This window comes from Osmia lignaria, unplaced genomic scaffold (genome assembly GCF_051020975.1).
Source record: "Osmia lignaria lignaria isolate PbOS001 unplaced genomic scaffold, iyOsmLign1 scaffold0039, whole genome shotgun sequence".
NCBI lineage: Eukaryota > Metazoa > Arthropoda > Insecta > Hymenoptera > Megachilidae > Osmia > Osmia lignaria.
The window spans coordinates 270,027-289,834 of NW_027478180.1; the positions used below are offsets into that span (position 1 = coordinate 270,027).

Consider the following 19,808-nt stretch of genomic DNA (forward strand, 5'->3'; position numbering starts at 1 on the left):
TCTGCCGTGGACGGCCGAATCTCATGGCCACCTTTTCTCTGAAGGCCCGAGCGACGGTCGGTGCGGTGGCCTGGCGGAGCGGTTGGAGCTCGGCCCATTTGGTGAATTTGTCCTGCATCACCAGGAGCGTAGTGTGGCCCTTCTTTGATCTGGGGAGGGGCCCCATAAGGTCGGCCGTTTCTACCTCCCATGGGCCGTTGGCCGGTGTGGAATGCATGGTTCCTGCCGGCGCCTGCGAGAGCACCGTGTCTGCCAGACAGCTTTGGTAGCTCCGTAGATGGCGGGTGGCGTCCCGGAACATCCTCGGCCAGTAGTAGCGTTGGGCCAGCCGTACATTGGTCTTCCGGATGCCCAAGTGTCCAAGACATCTTTCCTCCTTGCCTTTGGGACGCATTTCTTCCACTCCAGATCGGAGTGGAGTTCTGTGGCGCTCGGTAGGTGACGGTAGAGGCGCGCGTCCTGGATGCGGAATTCCGGATGGAGCTCCGGGTTTTCCTTAACGGGAAACTTTTCCTTAGTGGGTCCTCGGGCTGCCTTGATAGAGCATCGGCCACCAGGTTGGTTTTTCCTCGGCGGTAACAGGCCGTGAAGTCGTAGTGTTGCAGCTCTATGTTCTATCATGCCAGTCACCCCGAGGAGCTGCCCATGGTTTGTAGCCAGCGGAGGGCCTGATGTTCCGTGAGCACGGCAAAATGATACCCCTATAGATAGGGCCGCATTTTGCGGATCCACCACACGATGGCCTCCGTAATTTATCGAGAGTGGCCTGGACCTGTGGCAGCGGGTAGGCGTCCTTCTCCATCAGGCGGTTGACCTGCATGTAGTCCACACAGAACTGGTACGTTCCGTTCTTCTTGCGCACCAGGACGATTCATGAGCTCCAAGGGCTACGGGAGGGCTCGGTAATACCATGACCAGATGGTGGACCTCCTGGTCGATGATGGCCTGCATGGCTGGGTTTCTCAGCATGTACCGGTGTTCAGTCAGTTCCGCGCCTTCCTTCAGTCGAAGCCTGTGAGTGGCCCAGGTGATGGTCGACCGCAGGCGTCCGGAAGCTTCTCCTCTAGGAGCTGCTGTAGAGCTTGCTGCTGCGCCGGCGTTCACTCGGTCGGCCCGGCCGGTTCGAAGGCCTCAGTTTGACAATCCCACTGGTGCTGTCCTATCCGCATACTGGTTCCCATCTGCCCGAGTACGTCCATTCCAAGCAGGATAGTCTGGCTGAGTGTAGGCAGCACCCCGTAGCGGTGTCGGATCGGCTGGCCGTCAATGGTGGCTAGTACCTCGATCTCGCCGTCGGTGACAGCCTCAGCTCCATTGGCGACGCGTACGACCCACTGGCTGGGGCTCCATGGGTCGCCGACCCGCCGGCATAGTTCGGCTAGGTCGCTCCGTAGAAGTGATCGCGTGGCCCCCGTGTCAACGAGGGCGTGGTACCTCTGTCCGTGGACGGCGAACTCCAGGTGGATGCAGCCATTCTCGTTCACTTCACGTTGACAGGTGTCTGGCCGGACCTCGGCCGGGTTGCGCCTCCTTGTTCGGTCCGGAGTTGGTTTCCCGCCGGATGGCAGTGGCAGTCGGCGGTCCTCACACCGGACGTTCCGTGGTAACTGCAAAGGAGACGTCCTGGGCACCGGCATTCCGTCTTTAGGTGACTGCGATGGCCACATCTCCACATCTCTACATCTCTCGCTGAGGCTAGGGTGCCTCTCCATCGGAGCCCTGTGCCCTCCTTTCAAACCACCGCAAAATGCGGATAGGAAACTCTTCCTAAACTGGTTTGATATAAACGCGTAAATGATTGGATTTACGCAGCTGAAATTCAGTGTTTATTCAACACAGTCAGATCAGAGTTTACTGGTTATTGTTAAAATAAAAGGACATTTGCTCGACGTACCTGTTATAAAAGGCCATCAATTGGAACGCTGTGTTGAAATGTATGTACATTCCCTGTTTCACTTGTGGCAACACACTATAGGCGGTGAGGGTGTTATCTATCAAAACTGGCCCCCAGCAGACAGCGAACACCACCCCCATAGCCACCAACATCTTCATTACCTATCGTGCAAAAGTTATATGTGAATTTGAAAAAATTCACGGTCCAAGTGAAACGAGAAGCAATTGAAGGATATTTTTATTTATTATCTTGGTCAACTTTGGTTTCATTCATTAGTGTAACTATCTCGTTAATTTTCGGAATTATTATAGTTTCTGAAAGTTCTGCCTAATTTTCGCTCTTCTCTTGATTTTTTCCCGAAAACATCAGATAAAGGCTATAATATATCCGACGCGTCCGGGAAGACTCATCGGATCGTGACCAAACTTGGTACTCTTCGGAGGAGATCACTGTGAACTTTTGCATCAAGAGAAGAGCGTTTTTTTCCTATTGGAAATGTAACTGGTAATCCTTTTTAGTCACCTCTTACGAAAAGCAGGGAATATTGTGGCTGTATTCTATCCCCAAAACCACAAGGGCCACTATGAAATTCTTATAGATTTTTGCGAGCTGAATACAAATCTGAAATCCGTTTCTCTCTTGGTCGTACAGTTTTTAAGAAAATTAATGTTAAAAAAAATTGCAAATTTTCAACTTAGATGTTTTGTGCTTTTACTGTAGCAGCTATTCAGTTACTTTTGACACGAGAAAAATCTGCGAACTTTCCCGAATAAAACGATATAAATTGTTATTACATTGAAAACATTTAAATATGTTTGGTAATTATTTAGTAATACGGACCACCCTCCGATGACCTTGACCTTGACATATGTTGTCAAGGTCATCCTCCTGAGTGATCTTCAGAAGGTTTTAGCCGTCGCTCGTTTTTTATTAAAAAATTATTAACCAAAACAGATTTGTAAAAATTAAGGTGGAAATGTCCATTAAAACTCAATTAGAAGTGTATATTATTGATGTATTAGGTTAGGTTAGGTTATATATTTAAATCCGGACGCTGTAAGGCGGCCGGCAATGCTTTTGTTATTATTTAAACAAGACTATCATTTCAAGAAAGCGTTGCCAGCCGTTGTAAGGCGGTCGGATTTAAATATATAACCTAAACTAACCTATCACATCTATATATGGTTTTAATAACAATAATAAGTTTAATATTTTATCTCCTACTCAACCCGAGGCGATTGGAGATGTGTACGTTAATTTAAATATTTCCAACAATAATAATTACTATAACATTTATTCATTTATATTTTCTGGTAAAGGATACACAATAGACATTATTTCGAAAAATGCATCTAATCGTTTATGAAAATCGCATGCTTTTTATCCGACTTCGAAAAGGAGGAGGATACTCAATTCGATGTGTATATTTTTTTTTTTTATGGATGTTCATCGATTACGCCGAGACGGATGGACCAATCAGAACGAAACCTTTTGTATCTGGTAGAATGACCAAAAAAACTTTTGAAGTTGTATTCATTTATAATATTATGAATTTAAATTATAAAACAAAAATATAACATGAAAATAAAAATGTAATCCGTAAAATAAAAAATTAGAAAATAGGAAAAGGTCTATTTTATAAGACAGTGAACACGGTCCTGATCCCCACCACCATTCGAGTGGTTTCAGCATCAACGACAAAAGACAATCAAAGAAAGCAAGATGTCAGACCACGAGGTGCGTATAATCGGCCAGTAAAATATTATATCATTAATATTACGTTATTTATATATAAATTACTTTCTTTACAGATGGAAGTTGTGAACACAGACGAGAACAAAGAAGACATAGAAAATATACAGGAAAAGAAAGAGGAGGAGAAGCAGAAAGAAGATGGAAAAAACGGACAAGAAGATGGAAAAAACAGACAAGAAGAGAAAGAGAAGCCGCTGTCGTCGTCGAAAGTAAGTAAAAACATTAATTTTTCTATGCAATAAATGTGGCCAAATTCGATTTTCGTGAAAAGAAATCATTTCTACAATAGTAGCAAATGAATTTACACGATTATTTTTTTTTTTTTTTTTTTTTTTTTAATAATGTTACAATTATAGTACAATTCATTATTATATTTCAGATTAAAAAATTACTGAAGAAAATGGTATATGGCGGTGGCGGTGGCCGTCGAGGAAAATGGGGCGGCCGCCGTGGAGGAAGGGGATGGCGTGGCGGCGGCGGCAGGGGACGGGGCGGCGGCAGAGGATGGGGCGGCGGCAGAGGACGGGGCAGCGGCACAGGAGGGCGCAATGTTATTGTCAATTATTATTGAAGAATTACAAATAAAAAAAATATATGATAAATTAGTACATATCTCTTTATTTCTTATTCCCTTTGTTGCGAATCTCCGGCGAATAATCGCGACGGACCCGCGGGCGAGAATATTCGCGACCAGAAATTCGTACGAGTGCGAGTGAGAAAGCAAGATGACAAAATTGATGTCGTTCCGTGCGACAAAACACAGTCTGTCTCGCAAAGCCATCGGTATCGTCATCTTGCTTTCTCACTCGCACTCGTACGCATTACACCGTCCGCGTGATCAGCTGTCACCGGCGAGCATCGGCCGGCGATTCTTTGTTTTCTATTTATAAACGCGTTTAGAATTAGTGTAAAACTGTTGCATCCTCACTCCCTCCGATTCATCTTCTTGAAATTATTAATGTCCTGCAGTTTTCATTCCTATAACTTTTATGGTCGCGTACGTTATGTGTATTATTTCGTTCTTGCTACCTCTCTTTCGTTCGCGCTGTCCTTCTGTATGTCCGGCAGGAATCAAAATCTTTTCAGTAAATAATAAATACATAAATAGGAACACAAACAGCACATGTATATCGCCTTCTATATCTTTTTGCATATAGAATATGCGAATATTGCGAAATGTGCAAGTTTTATAATTCATTTCTCTGGCATATCTCTATATTTTTCATTGATAAAAAAACATGATTATAAATATGAATAAAAAAGTTTTGTGGTTTGCCACACATTATGTATTGTTTCATTCTGAGACCTCTTTATCGGCTCGAGCTGATTCATTGTGCTGATGATTAGAATTGTAACAGGTGCGAACAGCGTGACATAAGTTTTAATACGTTGCGGCAACGCGGCAACTATGCCTTACTTGTGGCTATATTCGCCTAGCCATTTGTGGTGTCAAATTAGAATTTACATTTATCGACTGATCTGTGTTTTTATCGACCCCGATGATAACGTGGTCAAATATACCATCAATGCCTCTGACGGAGAATCACTGAACTATTCTTATGTCTACTTGACGTCTGATGCGTGCAAATCGTAGATTCCATTTTACGTCTTCCAGAAGTGATAAACTGTGAAAAATCGAATTTCAGTGATATTGTGCTACTTCAAGGGAAGTTGGTCTGCTCTGTTATCAGTGAAAAAACGATTAAATCGTCCAATATTCGCTAAAATGTAGCCGAACGCAGCATTCGGCAGCCATGTTGTTTGCTTACAACAGCGTCTGTCTCAATCGTACAGTTTCCAAAATTCCATTTTTCTCAACGTATGATGTTTATTAGCGTTCAAGCGGACCAGACCGACCTGTAGCGAAGTCTACCCGTGTGTGCTGTACCCGTGAAAATTTCATTTATGCAATTATCGAGACGAAAAATGGAATCTACGAAATCGAGTGTCTCTCTCACACATGGCGTATACGTGCATGTTTTCCGTTGATTGTGTGAGTGCACGCATACAGGTCATGGCACAAGGAGTCTGTGCCCTTAAGGTGATGCGAGCGTCAGCATATCAAAGCTAGAGAACTTCAGAAGGACATTTTAAGTATTCCTAGCCATATATTTGGTGAGCACAAGGAGTGCCATAGCCGCAACCAGCCGCAAACAAATATTACCTGTTACGCAATGTACACCACTAGTAAACAGATTGGAGGAACGGCGGCAGAAAAAAGTTGCGAAAACGAAAGAATTTCGAATGACCTATGGCAAGAGAAGGAAATTTAAGCCAGTGCAAGGAACGGATAAATATTATGGTCCAAACTCGCAAAGACCAGATCTTCCGAGTGACATACTGCTTCAACTTCGCAAGGAACATTTGAAAAAGCTTGCTGACAACGCAAAAAATCGTACAATAATAGAAAGGAACACAAGAGACCAAAACGATTCAGATTTATGGAGAACTTTGAAGGAGGAAATGCTAACTGCTTCGATTTTTGGAGCAGTGTGTCGCATGAGACAAACAACGTCCTGCGCAGCAATAGTAAAAAATATTTTATATCCTTCATCTGTCGATACTGCTGCTACGAAATACGGCCGTGATAAAGAACACATTGCAAGAAAAGACGTAGCGAACGCAATGAAAACAAGGATTCGAACTTGTGGATTGTTCATTGATCGTGACATTCCATACTTGGGTGCCTCTCCTGATAGACTTATCGACGATGACGGTTTACTGGAACTGAAATGCCCATTATCTGCTGAGAATTTGACAGCGATAGACGCAATAGAAAGAATACGTCACTTACGAAACATCTTCGATAAGAGAGATACACAAGAAATGAATAGCAAGCACCAGTATTTCTATCAAGTACAAGGTCAGTTGCATGTAACGCAACGGAAGTACTGTATTTTCGCTATCTGAACACCTAAAAGCATACATATGATCCGCGTAAATAGAAACGACGCGTTTTGGACAAATCATATGGAACCTTTCCTATCGCGTTTCTATGAAGAATGCATGCTTCCGGAAATATTGGACAGCCGCCACAATAGACCCAAGACCTATTAGAGATCCAGAATACATACTACGGGCAAAAGAAGACGCCGCATCCATTCAAAAATGTAGCAGACAAAAAGCGTACATACGAAAACATGACACAGAACAGTGTTGTAGCATCAAATATTACCGTTGAAGCAATAACTAGCGAGTGTATCATTGTCAGTCATTCAGGCCAAGAAGAAAACTTCATAGATGATGATGTAGGATACTATATATTGGAGACTGCTGTTTCTTCCGTAACTAACGTACAGAAAAATGTACTACCTGTGCAAAGTAAATTAAACGATGAATCGTTAGATCGATTTTTGCGTGTCGTCAGAGAAACTACTCCTTTTGAAACGCAAAGTGTCCTATATTTATAGTTTACAAAATTTATCAATCCCTGCTGTTTCTTCGGTCGCGTAGAAACTTGTGTTGCGTGTCGCCGCGCGGATTGTTTCCTTGTTGGGGTCGTAAAGCCCAACTAAACCTTTAGGTACGCGACGCTGCACAACACGTGTCCGCCAAGTTAATTTTGGACACTGTAATCGATAGTTTTTTTTGTCGACGATAAATGTGTGAATGGAGTTCGGCCGATTTCGTATGCCGTTACACTTGAACCGAACGACGTTCAAAGAAAGGATTCGACTTCGCGTCCCGACTGTTGGACGTGAAGATTATTTTATGGTGGCCGATTTCGTATGCCTGTACGCTTTGAAACTGAGAGACCTTCGTGTTCTCATCGATGCGACGTTCGAGAGAGAAGTGTCGAGCAAACCGTCCGATGTTTGCCATGGCACCTCGTAGTGCTGTCAAAAGGCGTTACTGATTTTTCCGTCTTTTCCAATCAACGTCCTTTTCTAAAAATTGTGGACTCGCGTGTCCGCCCTTTGGCCACCCCTCTTGGAGAGAGAGTGTGGGTTGTCTTGTGGAAGGAGGGGGTTCTCGAAGGTTTGACGGAGTACATGGTTTTCCTTCAAGTCGACCTTTGTTTAGCAAATGCCGTTATGCACGTGTTGCTGGTCGACTCTTCAGGTCTCCAGGTTTATAACATGTCTTCGAGTTGTTGGGACGGCGAGGCGCAAAATTCGAAGCTATTGTATTAGGATTAAGAGGTTCGAGAAAATAAAGTTTACTGTCGCGCGAAAGTGAAATTGTCGGTTGTAAAGTTTAATAAAAATGCGGAAACGTTAATCTCTACCAGAATTTGTTTTGCACGTTCATGTCATAAACCGACCTTCGAGAATTGTCGTACATTGTATTCCGTGTCGGACGAAACACCTGCTGTAGTGACAAAAGCGTGCAAATAATTGGAGGCAACTGTTCTGATCACTGGCGAAGTATCTATTTCGACGGCCGCAAACTCCTTGTATACGACAGTTTACCTGGCAGTGCATATGACAAATTTGTAGAGGAAGAAAAAAAATATATTGCATTACGATTTCCTCATATTCGCAAAAAGGATATACAGGATTACCTCGTAATAAGCAACACGCTCGGGTCTGGCCTGTTGCTTATTACGGATCAGGTAGGCTATTCGGCTCGACTGTGTTCTCGAAACGGGACGATAGAGAACACGAGAAACAAGTGCGAGATCCGAGGTAGCGGCAAATCATAAAGTGATCGGCCGAGTAAGGATGTTATTTTTTAAACAAAAATAGAATATAGCACGCCCTCTCATTCTCACACTATTTCGCTTATGTCAAGGCAAATATGCTGGCTGAGAAAGCATTATATACAGTCAACCCTCCTATAACGCGGTGAGTGCGTACCGCGTTATATGGAAACCGCGCTATAAGAAACTCGGATTTAACCGTACAAACCAGGCTAATTCGTAGCGCGTTCTATGGAAACCGTCTACCGCGTTGTATGGAAACCGCGCTATAAGAAACGCAGAATTAGTACAAATCACATTATTCGTACCGCGTTATATGGAGACCAATAAGGACAAGATAAATTATAAATTATTTTTATTGAATTGAAGAGTTTATATAAAGAAATGATACCAAAACTAAACTGAAAAACTGTTTTCCAACAAAAACAAGAAAGACTTTTGTAAAATTTAATCTTTCAACACTCATCCTCGCTGTCAGATAATATGAGTCGCCTAACTCGTCTTCTTTTAATAGGCAAAATGTCTTCCTCACTTGGCGCATCTTCATATTGGTTTTCGATTGTAGCTTTTTTTTCTAACTCCACTAAAACCTCTCTATAGGGAGCTAAGCAATCCAAAATTAGAAGAATGCAAATGTAATTAGTGTAATTTTTCTAATCACAATGAACAATGCATATAAGTAAACTTCAAAAGTTCATAAACACAGTTTATAACACTGAACTGTGATGCTGTTGACGGAAACCGCGCTGTAAGAGTATCGTGTTATAGGAGGGCTGTCGCATTTTCAGCTTCGCGTTATATGGAAACTGCGTTCTGAGAGTACCGCGTTATAGGAGGGCTGTCGCATTTTCAGCTCCGCGTTATATGGAAACCGCGTTCTGAGAGTACCGCGTTATAGGAGGGTTGACTGTATATTCCATCCTTCTTCTACTAACCGATGTCACTGCTCATCGTCAGTCGAGCGTGACAATTTATTACTCAAAACATCGGCTTCTCGCTTTCACGGACCTCTCACTCATTTCTCGGACCTCTCACTTTGCGGGCGACATTAAACGAAAAGGTGGGGATAAAGATTTGCTTATTTCAAGCCAGAAAACTGTTGCTTATTACGGATCAATACTGTACATCTTGAAAGAGTTGGGGTGTACAGTTGTGGTGTATACGCGGCGGCATACATCACTACCATAGTTTTGGGTGGAAACCCTTGCTCAAAAAACTATTCCCATGACGTACAGCGCCTGAGACGTCACTTTGTGAATATTATTGAAAATAATATACTCTTGCCCTTCCCGACAGAATAAGAGAATAGTAATATATGCACTATTGGAGCATAGGCTTATTAGCGAGGTCGTCAAGGCAATTAGTCCGACAATGCGTTAGTAAAAGTTTCATTGAGAAAAAGTCAAAAATAAAAAACCATTAGTCACACCGATACGTTTCGGCTCCTATAGCTTTCAATCCTTGGACTTCTCTCTTCTCCACTGTCTGTCTCTTTCTACGTTCACGCTTGGCTCGCGCCGCATGTAAACACAGAGTTGACACCACGGTACATTTTTTCTGCGCCTCTTCAAAATCAAATGACTGGCAACGAAGAAGTCCTTCTGCCCAGGCGGGCCGGCTCTCATAGCTTCTATCTATGCTTCAACACTGTATTTATAATATTTCCTGTAAAATGCTCTTTTTATTCACGGCCACCAGTGTTAGAAAATTTGAAATAAACGAACGGTTGAGGCAGGCCATGTGCGTTCCATCAGCGCGTTTCTCCTCCTTAAGGGGAAGTCCTTTAACTTGGAGATGTCATAAACAAAAAGGGCATACTGTCGAAGGCGTTCTCACGACGGAGGATTTTTGGGACGGCAGGGCATTCTTGTTCTGACCGTTGCCTTGTACAGGGTGTAAAAAAATTAAATGTCACGACCTATATGGGGTGATTCTACACCTCTGGATCGGTGGAGATTTGTCAAAGAAAGCGACCGCAAAATTGATCTTGACCCCTAATTTCAAAGTCAAATTTTTTTATTGGCTTATCGTATAGTGCTCGTCGAGGGGATAAAAAGTCTGAAAGGAACCATGTGCCGGAAATCAACCCTTCCCCTAGAAAAAAGCCGTCAAAGTTTCCCTATACGTTAATGCATTAAACGTTGAGTCGCGCGGTACCCCTCTCCAGTGATCCTGGCGCATCAGTCTCGCGTATCGCTCGAATTTCATGCTATATGATAATTCTTGAATTTCAATCACAATGCCAGCATATAGGAAGGGTAAATTCTAAGAGAGCATATTTAAAAAGACAAAATAACTACTGCGTTTAAATGAAAATAAAAATGAATTTAATCGAAACATTCGTAATATAATATATGATACAAGTATGATAAGTAATATAATATATAAATAACAATAATAAAAGTAATACAATAATAATAAAAATATAATAGAAAAGAATTATATAAAATAATAATATATGATATAAAATAATAGTATAAAAAGTAATAATATATGATATAACATAATATAAAAAATAATATGTAATATAATAATAAATATAATAAGGTAATAAATGTGATAAAATAATTTAATTAAAATAATTTAATTATCTGTTGACGGACGGGTGTGCTATTGACGAAGCGGGACGAAATTATTTTAGCTCGCAAGATATGCGTTTATATTCGAAGTGCAAAACTTCAGTGAATTAAATTCATTTTTATTTTCATTTAAACGCAGTAGTTATTTTGTCTTTTTAAATATGCTCTCTTAGAATTTACCCTTCCTATATGCTGGCATTGTGATTGAAATTCAAGAATTATCATATAGCATGAAATTCGAGCGATACGCGAGACTGATGCGCCAGGATCACTGGAGAGGGGTACCGCGCGACTCAACGTTTAATGCATTAACGTATAGGGAAACTTTGACGGCTTTTTTCTAGGGGAAGGGTTGATTTCCGGCACATGGTTCCTTTCAGACTTTTTATCCCCTCGACGAGCACTATACGATAAGCCAATAAAAAAATTTGACCTTGAAATTAGGGGTCAAGGTCAATTTTGCGGTCGCTTTCTTTGACAGATCTCCACCGATCCAGAGGTGTAGAATCACCCCATATAGGTCGTGACATTTAATTTTTTTACACCCTGTACTGAGCATCGCAAAATACAGAGCAGAGTCAATTCTAGCTAACGCCCACAGTGTTTTATTTGATATTCATTTCCACACCAACTCATAATCCGCTCCGTTTAATCTGATCTTACACCAGCAGCATAAAAATGTCTAAATACAGTAAAATCTCGGTTAGTGTATTTCAATCCGAACCGAATGCGAACTCGAATCGTATACAGAACACGTTTCTCGAGTAAGTTCGGCTCGCGTTTGATGTGGTGACAGCCGAGAGTCGAGGCAGAGTGCAGGAAAAAATCAAAATACAGTAAAACCTGGATAAATGCAACGAAAGAATGCTTGGATAAGTGCAACATCGCTATCCCCTCCACTTGGGGGGATCCTTCTAGACGAACCGAGCCGCTCGACGAGAAAACCGTGTAATATGATCCGACCGTAATATCGGTGTGACTAATACTAATTGAACGATAAAACTTTTTTATTTTTAACTTTTTCTTAATGAAACTTTTATTAACGCATTTGTGAGATTTTTCTGATTAAAATGACACCAAACATGATATAGTTTGAATTATATTTATAAACAATAGTAATAGAATAAACAACATAGAATTGATACCACGACTGAATATAAATGATGTCGGCTGAATACAAAACATGTGTACGGACACAGAATCGGCATGTCGGCTGAATACAGAACATGTGTACGGACGCAGAATCGACACCTCGCTTGGATAAATGCAACATTAAATGCCCAGAGTCGACACCTCGCTTGGATAAATGCAACATTAAATGCCCAGAATCGCCACCTTGCCTGAATAAATGAAACCTTTGAAACCAGAGCCGACACCGCGACTGGTTTTGATTTCGATCTTTGTTGCTTTTCGCCAACCTTTAACATCAATTTTCGCAAGTAATTATAATTTAAACTATATCGTGTTTAGTACCATTTTAATCAGAAAAATTTCACCAATGCGTTAGTAAAAGTTTCAATAAAAAAATGTCAAAAATAAAAAAGTTTTATAGTTGAATTAGTATTAGTCACACCAATACGTTTCGGCTCTTTCCTTTCATCATCGGACCTCTCTCTTTCCGCCACTGTCTGTCCCTTTCTACGTTCACGCTTGGCTGGTCGTCGCGTGTAACCCGAGATTCGACATCTCGCTTGGATAAATGCAACCACTGGGTCCCAATCTTGGTTGCATTTATCCAGGTTTTACTGTACCCGGATACGTGTGAGACAATACTAACGCAATCAAAATTTTTGAATTTTTTTAATGAAAATGTTACTAACGTATTTGTGAGATTTTTCTGATTAAAACAAGATCAAACATGACATAATTTGAATTATAATTATTTCTTTACTTATTTATATCTAAATAAGTAAAAATAATGCAAATTATATGGTGTTTGGTCTTATTTTAATCAATAGAACCTTACAATTACATTGGTGAAAGTTTCATTTAGGAAAAATGAAAACTAAATAAGTTATTGTTGAATTAATATTGTCTCGCTCAAATGTTTTTTTTCAGGGTAGCTTTTTTGTCCCTAATTCAATATTCCTTACGCCGACAACGGGTCAGGTGTTGGATTTTCCTTACCCGAAAACGATAATTGGCACGCCCGTAAAGATAATACTTTACGAACCCTACAACTTTTGTTTTAGTCATTTTCCGTGAAAATGCGTTCTTATCGAGATAATAGAGGGGTCCCACACTTTTAGAATACCCTGTATATCTCGAGAACGGTTTATTTGCCAGTTCTGAAAATGGTCTCATTCGATTTCTCGTCCCTCAATTACTATAAATCCGAAGTTTGGTTGTCCTGGGGGGGGGGCCTTTCGGAAGTATACCCCTAAAAAAATTGAAATAAATCTGGGAACAGATTTATTTTCGGGGTGCTTTTCATAAGTAATCTAAAAATATTAAAAATCCAGGATAGTTTGTCGCTGAAATGAAATATGTAAATGATTAACAATGAATAGTATAATAAAGGTGATCGCTGTTCATCTATTTCCTTTCTACGATGTACAGTAATGTTCAGTATGCGAGTGAGGAAGAGAGAGGATGTGTGCGAGAGAGAGTGGAAGAACGAAGTGTGAATGTTCGGTGACGAGCGGGTCAAAGCAATTTCAAAACCATCTAGTGTCAAAAATCGACAAATGATAAAAAAAATCACAGTAAATCATGGCCCATATGTCAAACTAACTATTAGTGAATCGATATTTCATTGTGAGTATATTTGTATAAAAACATTTTTTACCGCATTTTGAGTGCAAATGCCCCACTGTGCGCTGATACGTTTCGGCCCCTCTCTCTCTCACCTTCACGGTTCACGGTTCACGGTCGGCTGGAGCTGCATGTAAACATCGAATTGACACGATTTGATGTCCCACTGCCTCTTGCATCTACCACTTTTGACTGTATATGAAATACATGCTTTCAGATAAAAAATTATGTAACGGTTTGAATGCAAGATATTTTTATTATTAACCGACTTCGAAAAGGAGGAGGTTACTCAATTCGATCAATATGTATGTTTTTTTTTGTTGTTTTTTTTGTGTGTTTACCGATTACTCCGAGATGGATGGACCAATCAGAACGAAACCTTTTGCATCTTGTAGGGTATATCTTCCGATTAGTCCTATTGAAAAAAAATTTTTCATTTTTTCATTGTTATTGCAAAATGCAGGAAGTCATTAATGTCAAGATTGGGCGATTTCAATGACCTTTTAATACGTTGTCGGGGACATAATTTGAACAACTTGGAGTCTGGTATATGCAGTTGTGAACGAAACCTTTACTCTCGCTCGACCCTCGTTTCTAAACAGAAAACTGGGTTGGGTTCAGGATGACGGGGTAACCTCAGATCGACCTAATTTTTTTACCATAGAAAGCCCTTGAGATGGGGATTCCAACGGTGGCCATCACATCTCTTAACTCCCACCCGCCGCCCCGGTAGAGGTCAAAAACTAAAATCGTCCAAAAAGTGGTTTCTGCACCGATCTCAGTGAGTACATTAAGAAAAAGGAAAAAAAAATGAAAAAAATGAAAAAATGGAAAAAAATAAAAAAATAAATAATGAAAAAAAATAAAAAAATAAAAAATGAAAAAAAAATATGAAAAAATGAAAAGAAACCTAACGTAACCTAAACCTAACCACATTCAACGCGTATATCCAGGGGCAAATGACTACAAAAGGCGTGTAGCAAGACCTGGTGAGTGTGCCTGCCCAACTTGCGCTTTGCTGCCGCCGGAGCAGTCAAGGGCATCAAGGCCCCGAAACCGCCCCATATAAGGGAGCAGAGGGGAGGAGTTACATTAGGTTAGGTTTTTTTTCATTTTTAAAATTTTTCTTTCATTTTTTTTTTCTCAATGTACGGGTGGGAGTTAGAGATGGGATGACCACCGTTGGAATCCCCATCTCAAAGGCTATCTATGGTGAAAAAATCAGGTCGATCTGAGGTTATCCCGTCATCCTTAACCCAACCCTCGGAAACTAAGCGTGACCGCTTCTTATATGTATAAGAAAAAGTTGTTCAAAATATCGATTTTTATAATATATCCAGAAATCATCAAAATCGGGAAGGAGTATTTGTTCTATAGTTTTAGCAAAAAGAAGAATAATAATATCAACAAAAATTAATGATAGTACGTCTCGTGACACATGGGTTGAAAATCGCTATCGTAGTTTCACTATTGATAGAACGTCGCGTGAAAAAGAAATTCAAGCGTCGGAGTTCATCGCCTCTTCCAGGCTCGAACGTCCCATTCTCCGCGATACATTGTATCGCCACAGTATAGGAAAGAATCGAAACCGAATACTGCAGTACCGAGAAACAGAATAGCACGGGGTAAGTATCTACTATTCAACGATTGTTGGTTATGACTGTACCGACCCCTGCTGACGTGACGTTCGGTCGTCGGTGGTGAGCGGATTGCAGGTTTCTGGCGCTTTTTACTCAAATTTTTAAACGTTAATAACTGGAAAACAAAGCCATAAACGCTATTTCGTCTTATTTGTGAATTGTAAAAATGTGAAACACTTCGCACTACAGCAGTCTAACACGCGTTAATGGTAACAGAAGATTGCTTTGATACCCAGGATTGTACCCCTTTGCTTACAGCTTTCAGCTCAGCGTTGCCATATCTCAGTAGACAAAGAAAGAAAATACGTGCAACGAGATAAAATGAGATAGATACATGTCAAAGGGATGTCATGAGATATCTTTGTCGAGCTCTGCTCGAGTTAATTCCTAGGAAAAAAACGTTATCTTGCAAACGAGAATTCAATTGCTGGCTCCTAATAAAGCATTACGATTGAGCATGTGCTACCGTGTGTTCACTGCCAATACTGAAATATTACGGCATAGTAATGAATTAAAGTGAAACACCGTATATGTCATATAAAAAAATGTAATAATGCGATCATCTGATATACTATTATCAAATGGTTTCAACAATTTTCTGATATGTTCTGAATCACTTTTTCCTTATACATAATTTACGGACAGTCCTAGAAATTGAATAAAAATATTATCAATGTAAAAAAAATTAATGTCTACAGAGGGGTTTGAATCTGGTACAAAACCGTTACACTGCATTTATCGTTTGTTACATTTATAAATATTAAAGATTGCATAAAACACTCCATTTGATAAAGAATGAAATTTCTGTATACATATATGTATGTGTTCTTATATCTTTTCTTAAAGACGTACGAATATAATATAAAACTTACATATTAAAAAAGAAAAATTCTCCTCCCTTTTGTTTAAATACTTCGCAAATTAATAATTATCAAGCTTTCATTTTTTAAGAGGTTACACACTAATTAAAAATAAAATTGTCTCCGTGGGATCCGAACTCGACCTTCTGGTTGTGACTTCTGCATTTGGATTGCTTGGGATTCGAGTCAGAATACGTGAATTGATGGAGGAAAGCACCGAAGCGATAGCGCACACGGATGGAAGCAGATATATACTTGTGTGTGAAGTGCGAATACTAATTGCTATACATATGGAAACAAATGTGGCAACACTGCAGTCATACTATACATGTGTACATCTTTTTACCTTACCGTAATCGATAAGGTAGTTATGCCAGTGAGGTATGGTAACAGAAGAACTGCCAAAACAGGCACAACTGTTATGCTAACTGTGGAAACCTCTCTTCATACTGGGGCACCGACGAGATACTGTTAAAGACTGCCATCCTTATGGGAGGTTGCGGCGGCGAAAAAATTCGACGTTTTCTTACGCCCTCTAGAATATATTGCGGCCGCAGTAAGAAACAGAACCTGGATCAGTGAATTTACCAACGACGAGTGTCGGTGCTGAACTGTATCATGAGACATGAGATGATATTTTATCTGGTCGATGCTATTATTATTTCTTCGGTGATTCGAGTTAAGAGGGTAGACACGGCACGTGACCTCTCCGATTCGGGACGTCGGAATTACAGCAGTTTTTTCGTTGGGCCTGGTGGAGCCACTTGCGTGGTCTGGTACGAACTTGAAAGGTTTAATTCTCAGCTAGCGTACGCGCAATACGATCTAGGAAAGGCAACAGCGCCTGAAATATTTTTACAAACATATGCAAACGCTCATCTCGCCAGAGGCGAACGAAAGCGAAACATTGGCGCGTGTTTAGAGTGAGATGTACGGTGATCGTGCTATCCTTCTTTCAACCTAAATGATAGAATTGTCCCGCTCCGGTAAATTCTGACTGACCAAACGCGTGGATTTTATATAGCGCACCGTAGCACCCCTCGCTACTGAAAAATATATGCCTACTCTGAAGAACCGAAGGAACGTGCTATCTGAGAATAATTTTTAGAAAAAGTTATTAACTTCTTTAAATAAATGTTTTTTAATTAATAAAAGTATACAGGATACGTCATGCAATGGGGACGGGTTATATCTTGAATTTGGTAAGAGATAGGAAAAAGCTGTCCATGTAAAAGTTCAATGGTATGATAATGTTTATTTTTCTATGACTTCATTTTTATTTAAGTAGAATTGCATTTCTTTCTTTACTCGTATCAACTCCCTGGAAAATTCTAGATAAAGAAGTAGTATTAGAACTAATAAATGGAGGGGCCTCGGCTCCTTCTCTCCTTCTCTCCCCTCGCTCCTATTCCCTCTCATTATTACCTATCACCTATATCTAACAGTACAATGTTTAAAAAACTAATATTTCGTGAGATATCTCATATTTTTCATAAGTCATACCATTCAACTTTTACATCAATAGCTTTTTCCTATCTCTTACTAAAAAGATATACTTCGTCTCAATTGCGTGACGCTTGTATTTCCAAAAACCTATAGTAACTTTGTTTTTCGAAACTAATAAAAAATACAAAGGAGTGTTAGTCAATGTTCTGAGTGAATTATTGCAAATTTGCAGAATTATTGCAAAGAGGAGGTATATTCTTCTCTTGTTATACCTCCTCTTTGAGCGAGGTTTGTTATGGGGCGCTGTGAAAAATCCAGGCGGGCGTCAGTCAAAACTTATTGTTAGCGAAAAGGGACGATCTCAACATTCAGAATGAGAGAAGGGCAACATGACTAGTGCGTCTCACTCAGCGTTCGGGCGTTGTTGCCTTTTTCGCTTGCCTTCGTTGACACAGTCGAGTGACGTAACCAAGCTAACGCCTGATTTTGGTTACGATTCCAAATCGACAGCCTTCTTAGTTAGACGCCACCTTATAACTACTAGCTGAACTGAATTTGTCACATGAATTGCTCTGTATTATCCACAAAATGGCGGAACTGGTCTGTGAGAATGCTTTTACGGGCATCCGTTATTCGTCCTTATTTCGCAACAAATGAAGACAAAATAGATCTTAATTTACAGGTAAGGGTTGTGGCTAGACCGCTCAACTTACAATTTCAATCACAGCTCTCTTTTAGTGGCGTAAAAATGCTTCGATTCCGCGAATGCATTTTGTCGATTTTTTACCTCTACTTTGGACGCTTATATTACTAAACATCAACATAATCCCACTGAAACATGAGTTGAGCGGTATGCATTGCACCTTCCTCTTTCGAATAAGCCCTCACCCAGCCCTAAATGTTCTCATACAAGGACGAATAACGGAAGCGCGTAAACCCATCTTTATGCCCATTTTTGCCGGTAATGTCAACGCGCTACTATTACCCGTGTCTACCCCCTTAAGTTCGTTTTACAAACCTTTCGGAGATACTTTTTAAGACGTGAAATATTTTAAAGGAGGTAACTGATTAAGGTAATTATTGAGATTAGGTTATACCTTACCGATTTTGATGAAATTTAAATATGTTATAAAATTAGACATTTTTAACAACTTTTTCCTATACAGTAAAAGCTGGATATATGCAACAAACATTGGGACCCAAACGTTGCATATATCCAGTCGAGGTGTCTAATCTCGGGTCACACGCGACGAGCAGCCAAGCGTGAACGTAGAAAAGGACAGACAGTGATGGAAAGAGAGAGGACCGATGATCAAAGGAAAGAGCCGAAACGTATCGGTGTGACTAATACTAATTGAATCAAAAAACTTTTTTATATTTGACTTTTTTTAAATGAAACTTGTACTAGCTCATTGGTGAGATTTTTGTGATTAAGGTGGTACCAAACAGAATATAGTTGAATTATAATTACTTGCTAAAATTGATGTTAAAAGTAGGCGAAAAGCAAAGGAGGATTGGAAACGAAAACCGGTTGCGGTGTCGGCTCGGGTTTCAAACGTTGCATATATCCAGCCGAGGTGTCGATTCTGGGCATTTAAACGTTGCATATATCCAGCCGAGGTGTCGATTCTGGGCATTTAATGTTGCATATATCCAGCCGAGGTGTCGATTCTGGGCATTTAAACGTTGCATATATCCAGTCTTGGTGTCGATTCTGCGTCCGTACAAATCGTTTATACCGTGCCGCGATACCTATTCTACGTTCGTACACAACATGCGACGTGGTGCATGTTGCATGTTGCGTGTTTGATGTATCTTTGGTGTACGGCCTGCCTTATACATATGTACAGTTTTATTATTATTTTAATAAATAAATATAATTCAAATCATATCGTGTTTGGTACCATTTTAATCAGAAAAATCTCACAAATGTGTTAGTAAAAGTTTCATTAAGAAAAAGTTAAAAATAAAAAAGTTTTATCGTTCAATTAGTATTAGTCACACCGATATTACGGTCGGATCATATTACACGGTTTCCTCATCGAGCGGCTCGGTTCGCCTAGGGGGATCCCCCCAAGTGGAGGGGATAGCGATGTTGCACTTATCCAAGCATTCTTTCGTTGCATTTATCCAGGTTTTACTGTATATAACAACTGTATAACACTGTATAATAACAATAGTTATTAGAAATAACGAATTCCATAAATTTTTGCAAGTGGTATCATTGCAGAAATATCT

General features: G+C 40.3%; 2 protein-coding genes across 2 annotated transcripts in view; one reads left to right on the plus strand and one right to left on the minus strand.

The window, feature by feature from the left end:
- Nucleotides 1–1,100: 1,100 nt before the first annotated feature.
- The window catches only part of LOC143306885 (pyroglutamylated RF-amide peptide receptor-like), a 65,373-nt gene continuing 46,665 nt past the window's right edge, over nucleotides 1,101–19,808 (minus strand). The window contains exons 7-8 of the mRNA XM_076693125.1: nucleotides 1,895–2,055; nucleotides 1,101–1,812 (exon numbers count right to left, since the gene is read on the minus strand). Coding sequence (XP_076549240.1) covers nucleotides 1,101–1,812; nucleotides 1,895–2,055 — 873 coding nt within the window. The remainder of the gene's footprint in view (nucleotides 1,813–1,894; nucleotides 2,056–19,808) is intronic.
- On the plus strand, nucleotides 3,543–4,220 carry LOC143306882 (uncharacterized). Its single transcript, XM_076693122.1, has 3 exons — nucleotides 3,543–3,631; nucleotides 3,706–3,858; nucleotides 4,029–4,220. The coding sequence occupies exons 1-3, from the start codon at nucleotides 3,617–3,619 to the stop codon at nucleotides 4,218–4,220; spliced, it is 360 nt and encodes a 119-aa protein (XP_076549237.1). The 5' UTR covers nucleotides 3,543–3,616.